General features: G+C 43.1%; 1 protein-coding gene across 7 annotated transcripts in view; it reads left to right on the top strand.

The window, feature by feature from the left end:
• The window catches only part of CLASP1 (cytoplasmic linker associated protein 1), a 171,212-nt gene that overhangs the window by 41,028 nt on the left and 116,582 nt on the right, over positions 1 to 13,602 (top strand). For all 7 annotated transcript variants that reach the window (XM_079968491.1, XM_079968494.1, XM_079968493.1 and 4 more), the window contains exon 3: positions 12,209 to 12,287. In XM_079968491.1, the coding sequence (XP_079824617.1) occupies positions 12,209 to 12,287 (79 nt within the window). The remainder of the gene's footprint in view (positions 1 to 12,208; positions 12,288 to 13,602) is intronic.

The raw sequence follows: 13,602 nt of genomic DNA, 5'->3' as shown, positions 1-13,602 counted from the left end.
CTTGGAGGTTTTTTAGCAGAGGTTGGATGGCCACCTGTCAGGAATGCTCTAGCTGAGATTCCAGCATTGCAGGGGGATGGACTAGATGACTCTGGGGGTCCCTTCTAGCTCTAAGATTGTATGACTCTAAGAGTATAAATTTTCAGTTCATGCACTAAAAATTAATGAGCTTCAGTTGTTGCACTCCTCAGAGCAAAACCTGCCTTTAATCTTGCATATAATGACTGTTTTTATAAAAATGAATTTCTTCTCACGCCTTTAATATTCAGAGCACATCTGTAATGAAGTGTGCACTTGTCACGAACTTTATATGTGTTGCATAAATGTTACATTTGAAAAGTAGACTCTGTATGGGTATGACTTGGCTGGTCTGATTGGATAGCCCAGGGACATTTTTAAAAAACATCCTTCAGATAAACATGGCCCGCTACTAACAGTGGAATATCTCTACAAACAAACAACCATAATAAATGAGCCGTATCTTCCAGATTTGCAGTGTTAGCAAAGGAGGGCTACGAGAGCCCTCCTTTCCCAACCTTGTGATCTCTGGTTGCTGTAGGACTCCAACTCCCATCAGGCCCAGTCAGCATGGCTGAGTTGGCCAATCCATAGAGCCTCTTCTTATTCATTAGCCATGGCTATTGGATCTTGCAAGCTGGCAATGTGGTTGAGTGTCCCCTAATATAAAAGTTTGCAGCACTGAAAAGCTACCTCAGACCAACTATCCTGCCTTCATTTGTGACTTAAGGAACATGGGAAGCTGCCTTTATTCCATTGGTTCAACTAGGTCTGTATTGACTGGCAGTAACTCTCTACTGCATTAGACAAGGATCTTGCCCAAGCCTACCTGGAGATACCAGGGATTGAACCCGGGATCGTTTGCTTCCAAAGCTGTGGCTCTTCCCTATTTGTCCAATGTCAGAATATCTGTTAGCAGGGTCTGCTCTGGCCTGGTTCGTGCATCACACAAAACCATAGTTTAAAGCAAACTATGGTTTAATGTGAACAAGCAGCACACCGATGCATGCTGCTCAAAAGTTCCCATGACGCTTCTCCCTCCATTCCTGCTGCTGTCCTGCAGACAAAACAAGCCAGAGTCAGGGGGAAATAAACCATGAGCCTGTTTGTTCACACTAAACCTATACTTGGTTTAAAACAGCAGCTTAATATGATGTGCCAACCAGGGACTGGAAGCAGCTGTGCAGGGTCTTAGGCAAAGGTTTTTCGCCCAATACTTGCTTTTTTCTGTAGATGCAAGAGATTGGATTTGGAACCTTCTGAATTAAAAGTATGATTTCTGCTACTGATTTCCCCATAAGGGAAAATAAAGGGAGGGAACTCAGTTCTTGAATGCCGGGAGTAATGAAACTCCCGACCTCAATATGCCATAAATCCTTTTTTTCCCTTTTGAAATGTTCTTGCAAAGTAAGCATTTGTTTACTGTATTAAAAAGCACACGCCCTACAATTCTAACTATAAGAGACTGTTCACCTAGCTCCCATCACAAACAGACTTTCAAGTTTTTTTTGCATCTTTGATGCTAGATCAAAGGAAAAGCAAGGGAAAATGCTTTAAAAGGACAATGCTACTAAAAAATATATGATTATTGGTTTACAGGATATGTTATGTGTATATAGTGTGCAAATGTGCCTATGTTTTAGGTGGGGAAAGTAGACTTTTGCCATCAGATTACATGACCACTATCTAGGGATAGAATTTATAGAATTGGGGCTCAATCAGTTCTTAAAAACCCATTGGATTGATGGCTAGATTGATCCTAAACAGCAGTCATATTGTGCTTTAGATTGCATATTAAAATGTTTAAAAATACATAGTGCATGGAAGGTGCTTTGTACCTTCTCAGAGGTTCTCCTCTTTTTACTCTGCATGTTCTAACACTAAGCATTAAAATAGATTCAGGGGCCTTGAGCTGTGACTATCAAAGCAAGCCTGCTCCTATTGTGCTCCTGGGCCTATATAGATTAATGCACAACAGGGGTGTAGAAGAGGGACCTGAAACAAAATATTGCATTGCATCAGTCTCCTCCTGCCAGAAGTACTTCTGTTCAGAGTTCCAGCTACTCAGCCACGACATCCCTCAGGAATCTGTAAAAAAAGCTCAGGCAAAGTGGCTCTTCTCTCTCTGCTCTCTCCCATGGGTGTCCACAGGAAAGGAGGTAGTGGGAACAATAATCCTCAAATAAGCCATAATCCTCAAATACTCATTTTTTAAAAAAAGAAAAGACTATGTTTATAGCATTTGTAGAACCTGTGATATGAAACAAAGCATACAGGTACTATCTTCTTCTCTCTCTTTGGGTCTGCTGTCCCCTTTCAGTGTTTTCATTCCCCAACCCAAGAGAAGTTTCTTAAGATGCTCACACCCCACCAACTTTTCCTAGGTTTCTTTTTCAACTGCTAACCAACTTCCTTACTTTAAAGAATTTTGTTTCTAAATGCTGATTACTTCAACCAAGCATGTTTATACATCCCCCACGTCCCTGTTTTCTGTCTTTTCAGCACTCAAATCACCTGAGTTTGCTATTAGAGGGAGTGGTGATGATCTGGACTACTGGTTCTTTGATATACATGGCAACCTGCACTGACTATTCAGCTGCAGCAATGGGTTGCTTGATTACCATGTTCTTTATAAATGTGGTATTATACACACTTTGCACATTTATTCATGCCTGCATATCTTCTGACTAGACCTTTCCCATTAGTCTTAAGCTAAACTCTGAATCGCTGAATGAAATACCCTTTTGATTGTTTGGTGGTGGTGAGAAAAGTCCAATTGGATAACGTTTAAGAAGGGACCCAGCAAGGGAAGGAATGGAGCCATGCCCATAATACTATATACAGTAAGCCCCCAGCCTACATTCATTTAACTTGTGCACATTTAGCTTTATGCGCTTGGCAACTGAAAAAAATTAAAAAGGGGCTGGAATGGGGGCAGGCTTCTGGGAAAAAGGATTTTGGCAATCCCGCTTGCCATTGTACCCAATATGTTTCAACTGTACACAATTTTGGCTTTAGGTGTGACTGTCTTTTAACTAGTACTCCTGCATTCAGTCTTATGCCTGCTTATGTGCATGTGTTCATGTGCTTAAACTGTGATTAGCCAGATGCTGCTGCTGTTGTTTTTCAGACTTACCCACAGATGCTTACTGTGTCCTGATCAATGAAAGGCACCCATCTCTCTTCCACCTCTTGTCTTCTCATCCCTCAGCTTAATGCAGAAGGTCAAGAAGGTTAAAAATAGACACAGTCAGATTGGAAACTGAAACCCGAGTATAGATTTATTAAAGCAGAGCAATGTGTGCCAAGGGAACAACCCAGCTTCTCATCTTGTCGTCTGTGTTGGGGGCTTTCCTTCTGCATAGTCACTGTATTGTACAAATGAGTGCATGCTTTATTTGTTGTCCACAACCCACACCCCTTTCCCTTGAAGCAAATTGGGCAAGCTTGGTCCATGGCCCAATTTCAAGTGGGTGACATGATGGTAAAGATGGTAGTAGAAAAAGAGAGAAAAGAGGTTTGGGGTGAAGATAGAGGAGGGTGTGGGGTGGCTGGGTGGGTGGGAAAAGAGGGCAGGGTTCCTGCACTTTTAATGGTTTTGTATAGGAAAGGTTTTCAGCAGTTGCCCACTTCGTTGACAGTTTCATCTAGGACACAACTATTAAAGGTGTCCTGCCCTCTTTCCCTACTCATCCATATTAATTAAGAGGCCTCTGGCCTTGTCAGCTGATGGTAGGCAGCCCCTGACAGATTACACCTGAGGGAATGTGGCCCTTAGCAGAGAAAAAGATCACCCTGTAAAAAAGATCTTATCCTGTACAGTGGTACCTCAGGTTAAGAACCACATTTGTTCTGGAGGTAACCTGAGGTACCACTTTAGCTAATGGGTCCTCCCGCTGCCGTTGCGCCGCCGCCATGCAATTTCTGTTCTCATCCTGAAGCAAAGTTCTTCACCCGAGATACTATTTCTAGGTTAGCAGAGTTTGTAACTTGAAGCATCTGTAACCTGAAGCATCTGTAACCCGAGGTACCACTGTATTCTACCACAGTATTTTGTAACTGATGAACATGTTGTTGTTGTTCATTGCTTGGTATATTGAGCTACTGTTAGGTTGCTGTGCTGAATGTGGTGGCTCGGTTGTCAGTGGTTACTGATAGTGGCACAGCTAATGACAAGTGGCACAACCATAGCACCTCAGTACCGCTTATAAAGCCTGTGGGTGTAAACAGTTGCACAGTTATTCCCCTCCTCTGTATTGTGCAGATATTGTGGTATCCCAAGCCATCTACTGGAAGGGCTCTGAGTCTTCTCTGCAGGGTCAGGTAAATGAAGGACGCGGCAAAATGCATAGGTCAGAGACAAGTTGAGGTCTGTTCCTAGAAGGAAGTCTGGACAGGTGAGCTTTGGAGAGAGAGAGAGTGAGAGTGAGCTGGGAAGGAAGACTTGGGGAACTGGGTTTTGAGGAACAAGAGTAGGAACAGAGCAGGGAAGAGGGTCTAGGTAGGAGCTGGACCTGGAGAAAGCCTATGAACTGCTGACAGGAGAGGGGAGTTGTACAGTATAAGGGCAGAAAGTGGCAAACAACCTTAATACTGTTGAGGCCCAAGGCTTTTTAAAAACATATTTTCTTACCAGGATGCAGTGACAGAAATAGCAGAGCCCCACCCTAGCACCCAGAAAGGCTGTGCTTGGAATTCATACGCGACTAATTTCACCTGACAGACGCTATTGTCAGTCGACAGAGAATTGAGAGAGCACTGTACAAGGCCAAAACGAAGCTGTGGCACACTTCAACTGAGTGTGCAAAAGACCCTAAGTTGGCTCAGTCATCTATAGATGCCGAAACAATTCAGCCTGTGAGTTTGTGAATAAATATGTAACATGGCAAAAGTAATTTTAGTTGTTGGTTCCTTGAACATAAAAAAACAACAACACCAAGGTTCAGAAATAATGACCGGGAGATCATAAATAGGCAACTAAGTCAAGTTTCAAGATTTGCATTGGTGCTGTGGGCTGTGCCAAGGCTTGGACAAACTGTAGAAGTAATAGTGAGGTCGGGAACGGGTCTCCCTTCTCGTCTCTATCTCGCTTGTGCACTGCTGCTTTTACTTGTTCCACCACAATGCTGCTCAGCAACAGTGCTGCTTGGCTTAAGTATGCTAGCCGCTGGAGGCTAAAAGGAGGATTGAGAACCAGAGCTGCATTCTAAACAAAGGGCAATGCTGATCTGGCTGCAAGTCTAGCTCTCCTACTGCTTATTGTAGCATTAGAAAAGGAATGTTCACTGGGTGAGGACCTGTAGACTGCAGTAACTCTTAACAATAAGCATGCTCCAGAACTGCCATTGGGCCAATACCGCTGGGATACTTTTCTCAGCTTCAAGCACTGCAATGTTTTGCTCTCAAATGCAGTTTGTCACATTTACTGGAATCAAATATGAGTAGAGTGACACACAATATGGTTGTCTCTTGAGAGCTTGGAGGAATGGCACAGCAGAAAGGTAGTGGCTCAGTGACATAGGCCTCAAATAAGTAGATATCTCCAAAATAGACATCTAGTGTGAATTTCTGTCCTCTCCTGTCTTAGATTTAAAAGTCACATTTTTAGGGAATTTAATTGAGCTGATGACATTTCAGCTCCTACAGCTAAAATTTTCTCAAAACAGAGAGGCTTGAGGCTTTATAAAGAGAACTCCACTGACTGGTAAACAGTCAGTTGTATATCCCACTGGTATTGCTTACCCGCCCCCCCATCCCAAATTACTCTCTGTGCACTTCACTAAAGAATTAAGGGTGATGGAAGACTCTTGGATTTTTTTATAGCAGGGGTAGTCAACCTTTTTATACCTACTGCCCACTATTGCATCTTTCTTGATGGTAAAATTTCCTGACCGCCCACCAGTGCTTGATGGAAGAAGGATTCAGCTTGTGCTGTAGAACCCCCTAATGCCCCCCTAGAATCCTGAAATGCCCACTAGTGGGCGGTAAGGACCAGGTTGACAACCCCTGGCTTATAATGTACAAGGCACTCTTGTAGCACTTACTGACACTTCCTTCTAATGTTGGTGCTAATTGTTGAGACTCCAATCTTTCTATATATAATTGTGTCCGGCAATGTTTCCGAATTTGTTCACGTGCATGAACAAAAACTTCACAACAACGAACACTTCCACAAAACGTTTTGGGAGAATATTGAGGTGAAGTGGGAGGCGATCCTTTTTATCACAACCCGTTCCCAGATGCTCACGGCTTTGGATGTTCACTAATTGGAAGATAAGCTTAGGAAGGCTGGGTAGATAGAAGAGGCCCAAGTACACTTGTTGATTAGACTTAATTGACAGCCTGCATTCCTGAAGTGGCCTTGATTTTAGGAATGTGGGGAACTGCCTTATAACAAGTCAGACCAAACCTAGCTCCCTATTGCTGACCAGTGACTTGCCTCCTCCTTCAGGCAGGAGTCTTTCCTAGCCCTACTGGGACTTTGGGCATGTGTGGCATCTGCCTTTCCACTAAAGCTGCAGCCCTCCCATGTCCTGTTTTTCCTCCATGTATACATCCTTGCTGTAATTCTCTTTGCCCCGCCTCCCCCAACCCGCCTGTAAGGCTGCAAAAAGGGGCCACTTAGCCCAGGTCCTTGATGTGAGTTGTAGTCCAAAACATCTGGAGAGGGTACTAGGTTCAGGAATTCTGACTTTCATTTCATGAGCTAGTAGCAATATTTAAAAATTGTCTTCAATTTTGAACAGTGTGTGAAAGAGCTGAATTGCAAACCAATCAAGGATATGTTATGCTAATGGCAAGTATTTTAGCCTTTTCACCCTGCACTGTTCGGTGGTAGATTTTTAAAAAGAATCTCAGGAGCCGAAAGATCAAGGCCCTGTCATAATAAGAAGATAAAGACACGACAGATCATTCAGGTGAATGTATGTTCTGTTTTATAGTGAGGAATAGCTAGATCAAGCTGCATATTAGCCAGAATTCATTCGTCTGCTATTGTACAAATGTGGTTCCTGTTCTGATTTTTTTTTTAAAGAGTTATCACTGTAGTGGCAGCTGGTTTGTCACAAGGGCTGAAAATTCAAGACATAGCACATCTGACTTGCTTACATCAAATGATTTCTATCTAATCAAAAAGCCCTATATATGTTTCGCCCCCCTTTGTAAGTATATAGCTTGGATTTCTTTATGTGGCTTAAGGGGTGATTTATCTACAGATGCTTAATTTTAGAGCACCAAATACCGTATATGATGTGTGTGTGCGTGTGTGTGTGTGTGTGTGTGTGAGAGAGAGAGAGAGAGAGAGAGTTTTATGTTTAACCCAATGTTGGCCATAGTTACACTAATGAACCTGCCTTTTGAACTGATACTTTTTGAGACTGTTGTGGACTCAGTTAGTGGCCTGTCAGACTATTCTCGATCTTCACAAGTGAGTCCATGGTGCTGCATCACTCCTACCTCAGGTTTTGGAAGTAGCTGGATAATTGCTGTGATAGCCCGACCCCTTAGCTAATTTTAAATGCTGATTAGACAAGGAAATAGCTAAAAAGTCTTAGATAGCTTAACTGTGTCCCCATTGTCTGATCCTAGAAGCTGGGCGTGGGTTTGGGAATTTAATTGTTTTTATAATTAGACCCTGGTAGGTTCCGCTCCTGCTCTACTGAACTTGTGAAGCAGTTGGAAGCAATGGATACACTGTGAACTTTGTATTTTCCCCTGAAGGGTTCAGAGACCTGCTTTGCATATTACACCAAGCCAAACACCATGGCTTGGTACAAATATGGAGTCTTCTGGGGAGATTGTGCCAATGTCACTCCTTCCCAGTAAGCCACCGTTTAACCAAGTGTGTCATCTAAACTTGGGCTGTGAATTAGCTCTTTCCCTCAAACTCCCTGCAAACAGAAAGCTGCAGTAGAACATTTATCTCCATGCTGTGTTAGTTTTCCAATTGGAAAGGGTAGGCTTTTGTTTTTCATGTCACAATGCATTCAGATTCCTCCCTCACCTGTAATCTGAAGTGCTGCTATCTACTCAGCCAACTCATTCTGCTGCATGCATAGGCTAGGCTTTATCTAAAGGTCACAGTAGGGGTAAGTGCACCTATTTCCAGAATCTTGATATTTCCAAACATGTGAGATAAACGGTAGTTTGTTACTTCTCCAGCAGCGGCCCTTGATGCAACTTGAAACCTGCATGGCACCTAACAGAGCCTCTTTTGAATGTCTGCTGCCTCCTCCCCTATTCCACTTTAAGGCTGGGACCAAACGCAGATTGCAGGGTTTCACAGGCCGCCAGCTTCCCCCAATGCACACTTTGTTTCTCATCTTCTAGCCCAGTGTTGAGGAACATTTATCAGTCTTAGAGCCATATTCCCCCATGGGCAACATTGGGGGGGGGCACGTATGCCAGTGGCAAACAGAGCCAAGGGCCAAAAGAGCAAAAGGTGCAGCTCCTAACCTTTCTGCAGCAGGCTGCATTCCAGCCACCTTCAAGCCACAGGTTTCCATCCACACGTATACACACACGATTCAGACAAGCAAGAGATATTATCACAGTTCACTCTTTTGTTACATTTTTGTTGGCTAGTATGGTCCTGCTCTGAGGGACATGGGTGGCGCCGTGGGTTAAATCACTGAGCCTAGGACTTGCTGATCAGAAGGTCGGTGGTTCGAATCCCTGCGATGGGGTGAACTCCTGTTGCTCGGTCCCTGCTCCTGCCAACCTAGCAGTTCGAAAGCACGTCAAAGTTCAAGTAGATAAGTAGGTAAACTGGCGGGAAGGTAAACTGCATTTCCATGTGCTGCTCTGGTTCGCCAGAAGCGGCTTAGTCATGCTGGCCACATGACCCGGAAGCTGTACGCCGGCTCCCTTGGCCAGTAAAGCAAGATGAGCGGCGCAACCCCAGAGTCGGCCATGACTGGACCTAATGGTCAGGGGTCCCTTTACCTTTTTATGGTACTGCTCTAATACAGTTCTTGAGCACCCCAAAAACTGCTACCTCTGCTTTTTGTGCCAATAGTGACTCACTTTGCTTTCTTAATTCTGCCCCGGGCTTTTCTTACTATATTTTTTTCATATCTCCCCTGAGCTTTTCCAAGTCTCTTCCCGCCCTCCTCTACCCACTTCATCATTACCAAAGCATGTTTTTGAATTTGCTTTTCGAAAAGAGTTCCAACTTTGAATTCCTGAGGGGATTTTTTATATATATATAAAGATGCGGCAGTGCTTTGGTTGCCTTTCTGCTTGAGACTAGTGTGGTTGCTCTTCCAGAATTTGACTTGAGATTTATTTATTATTATTTTGCAAAGATCCCTGTTCCCTTTTCAGCTGAGGTTGAGGTGGCTTTTCTACACTCTTGAAAGAAAAACGGCCTTATTGTTGGTTGAAAATCTTAACTGAACATTCATTAGTTGATTTACCAAAGGTTGGCGATTGGATGATTGGAGATGTGTGAGGTGTTTCTCTTCATGGTGGCTCAACATATTGGGATGTTAATTTCCTTAGACTCAATTTGCTCATGGCTTCAAAATCTTGAGGACGAGGAGCGATTCCTTCCTTAAGCCCCTAGTAAACTTGAAAATTGAAAGAGGTAAATGAAGGAACAACATGCATTTGTACAGAAATAGTGAAATAAGGAGTGAAACAGAAATAGATTTTTTAAAAACCCATATGCTGCTGGTGCTTATAAACAAAACAATCAATTATGATTGAAGATTATGTTTGTTTTAGTTTGCTTGGCCTCAGATCCTCCATATAGTTTTCCCCTTCTCCAGTCTTGTAAAAATGGGTCAGGTATTCAATTCCCCTTTCAGAAATGGGTAATTCTAGGCTGATGTTTGGCCATGGATGATAAATGTGTTGAAAATGACCGTCGCTTCTTGCTAAAGCTGCGGAGTATTTTCCTGCTCTTGCAAATGGATGAGCCTTCTTTACCCCTGAAGGAGGCAGAGTAGCCTGTATGGTTGAACCTAAAGATTAGATCAGTGCTTTGCAAGCCTAAAGTTTTCTCGTTTGCCAAACTGCTCTCTGCTGTGCAAAAGATAATTGCAATTAAATGAGGAAATGGTGCATCTTTTTCTGTCATGATTAAGCATTCCTCATGCTCATAACTCGAATTTGGCGTTGATTTGCCAATTCTGGCTCATAGACTAGTGTCCTCCAAATTGCAAACCTTGAACAGAACAAATGCACCCCATGTATGTAGGGAACACCAATAGTGCACATATTTACAAGAATAATTATAAATATTTGTTGTAGCAAAGGTGCTTTTTCTAACAAAAGATTTTACAAGTGATCTCTAGCATCATCTAGTGGCAGCATTTGAAAACACAATAAAAACGAAAATGTGTACTGTGTTTTCTTTCTATAAGCAACTTTCTAACCATATGGCAAAATGTGAATAGTTCTACTATGAAGCTCAGAAAAATGGATGAAACTGACTGGGGTTCCACTATTGTTTACCAAACTTACAGTGCAAAAATAGTACTTGTGCAACATCCAAGCACCCCTGGGGTTTGTATCCCATGAGTTATAAATTCTTATTTTGCCACTAGACAGTAAAGGTTCCAAAAATTGCACCTCCATGGGGTATAAACCCCAGGGATGCTCACGTGTTGTTTAGGTGTTAGCAGTACTACTCTCACTAGACGTTCATTGAGCAGTAGCGCAACCCCAAGATAAGGACGGTTAGCGAGCGAGCGCTGCGGCGATCTGCGCGGGTGGCCGGGAAACCTCTTGAGGTCATGGCGAGCGGGTGTGCGCGCGGCTGCGGCCAGCGCGCACCCGCCCGCCTCGCTCGGATGCGGGGATGAGGCTTCCGCGGGGTCCCGGGTTCCGTATTGCAAAGCAAGCCGCTCTTGAGGCCGGTGTTTGCGATTGCGGACTGATACCCACAGTGCATTGCAGCGCTGTTCATTTGCATAGAGGGCTGCGAAAGCGACACGGGCGGGGCGGGGTAGGGAAGAGTCGCCCCTCGCTTCCGCTCGTGGCGAACTGCCGGCGACGCCTCTTGCAAAGGAAGACTTTTGCTGTTTTGCAGAGTTAGTGCAATCGCATCGGCTGCTGAGAGTTTTGGGGTTTAAAAAAATAAAATAAAATGCTGCAGTCCACAAACATATTTCTTTGTCAAACCCCAGACGCATATTTACTCGGAGGTAGCAAAGCTAAATGGGCGTTTACTTGTAGATGCATAGGAGGAAAACACGCTGAATGCAGCCGGGATTTACTTTCGAGTAACACTGTGAAGGAATAGTCCGTAGATCAGTTTCCTGCTGCAAACACACAGAAGCCTCTACGGAGGCTGCATGAATTTGGGGTCTGATGGTTTTCTCAGTTAAGTCGAAGGTTCATTCCAACCCGAGAAGACTTCTTGAGAGGGCTGCCTTTATGGTGACTTTCTAGCAATGTGATTTAACAATGAACGGTAATGCCGAGAACTCACTTTTATAGGTTGTTTCATATATGCGAGAGTTATTTGTTCTACCCTCTACTAACACATGGTGCGTTAGAAAGAAGCCAGCATTGTCTCAATAAACTGCCTTCCCCCTGTTGAAACTGTTAGCAGCATGATATGTCTACTTGGATGTAAGTCCCATTGAGTCATGTGGGGCTTACTCCCAGGAAAGTGGGTGTGGGATGCCATTCTAAACAAGTATTTTGGTCTAGTACTTGCGTTCTTTTTACTATTATTTACACTTCTTAGCCACCTGTTAACCCCATCCTCTCTGTGACACACCAAATCAGTCACAAAATTAGAAACAAAATAACACATTAGATAAAAATACAAAACTGGGGCCAAAACAACAACACAAAGACAGATACAAGGTTCTACACGAACACAGGCAGTAATATAGCTCCTTTAGTTACATAATAACTACTGTCAGTAATAACAAGTAACAAGTGCATTATGTCAATTTTGGTGAGCAGCAGTTAAGAACTGGTGGTTTGCCAATACCACCTTGTGAATTTATTAGTTTAAGGTGAACTTTTGAATTTGGGGAGGGAGAGGTAGACATTGCCCTACACCAGGCTAAAAATGCATGGCTGTTAATTTACTACTTCTAAATGTTCAAAAGTAGTAGTGTGTAGCAATGCAGCAGCAGGGAGCCCTATTCCATTGTGCTTAACTTTCATGTTCAGTTTGCATGCTTTATGTTTATCTCTCTCTCTCTCTCTCTCTCTCTCTCTCTCTCAGGTTGTCCTGCTGGGCTTGGACATCTTATCTGCGCTGGTGTCACGGCTCCAAGATAGATTTAAAGCCCAAATTGGAACAGGTAAGGTATTTTCCAGCTTGCAGTCCCTTTTCTTAAATTGTTGCAACTACGAAGAAATAGCAGTTTGCAACAACTGTGATTGTGAAGTCTGGGACTTGACTGTCTTTATGTAGACACACCAGAGCATTTTCCTTTTGAGCCGCAGCTATGAGGACAGGCTATAAAGTGTTAACTGGAATCTGGAATCTGGATTCTAATTTATATATTTATTTCATAAAATTTATACACCACTTGATTGTATTATAATAATAATATTACTGATAATTAAAACAACAAAATAAAGATTTTTTTGCAATACTTTAAAACATACAAAAAGTTAAGATAATAAAACAGATTAAAATTCACACTAGTATTTCTGAGCGTCTAGGCAGGCTTGCCTAAACAAGAATATTATTGGCAGGTGTCAAAAAGAATACAGTGAAGGCACCTGCTTGACAGGCAGGGAGTTCTAAGTGTAGGTGCTGCCACACTCAACAATAGAGTTCTTACCAATGCAGAATGGGTATTATGTGGCACTTATACTAGTGCCATTTTTGCCAATCGAAGCTGTCAAGTGGGTGTTTATGGGTTCAGGCTATCTCATAGGTAAACTGGTCCCAGGTTGTTAAGGGCTTTGTAATAATAACACCTTGAACCTGGACCAGTAGCAGATTGGCAAGTAATGCAGATCTCTGAGCACTGATGTTCTATTCTTTGCTCATTTTTCTATAACATTTATTGTGTGCCATGGAGTTTAGAATCATTAGTTTGGTGATGTTCCTTTAGAAACTGCTTAAATTGGAAAGCCAATTTAACATTCCCCTGTTTCTAAGCTTATTTTCAGAACAAAAGCGACAAGAAGCTGGGTTTCTTGTTGTGGGGGCATTAAATGAAAGCTGGATTCTCAGATTCTAAATTCTGCACCCAGTGTTGCATGTGGAAGTGTGGAAATGCACATGGGTAACACTGACCCATCATCAGTGGAGCAGATTATAGACAGGGGCATAAGGCCTTGCCGTCTGTGTAAGACCTGCTTTGAACATGACATGGACCAAGCGGAAAGCACTTACCCATGGCTGCTTCCCATGTGTATCTGGTTATATTTAAAGGCACTTGCTGGCCAATTCACAGGTTTACTTCAGCTGCTAATGTCCGATCATTATATGCAAATAGGCTAGCACATGTGGCAAGTGCATGTCAATGTCACTGGGAAGTTGACATGGGTAAAGTCACAGCATGAGCATCTATTGATGAGAATGGTGTGGTAGCCTTGTCATTAGCCTGTTGTCCTTGGCAAGTGTCTGTTCCATTAATGTAAGTAGCTTGCCAGACCCAC

Source organism: Podarcis cretensis (assembly GCF_951804945.1).
Source record: "Podarcis cretensis genome assembly, chromosome: 1".
In the NCBI taxonomy this organism is placed as follows: domain Eukaryota; kingdom Metazoa; phylum Chordata; class Lepidosauria; order Squamata; family Lacertidae; genus Podarcis; species Podarcis cretensis.
The sequence above is the reverse complement of the archived record's forward strand: the minus strand, read 5'-3'. Positions and strand labels throughout refer to the sequence as shown.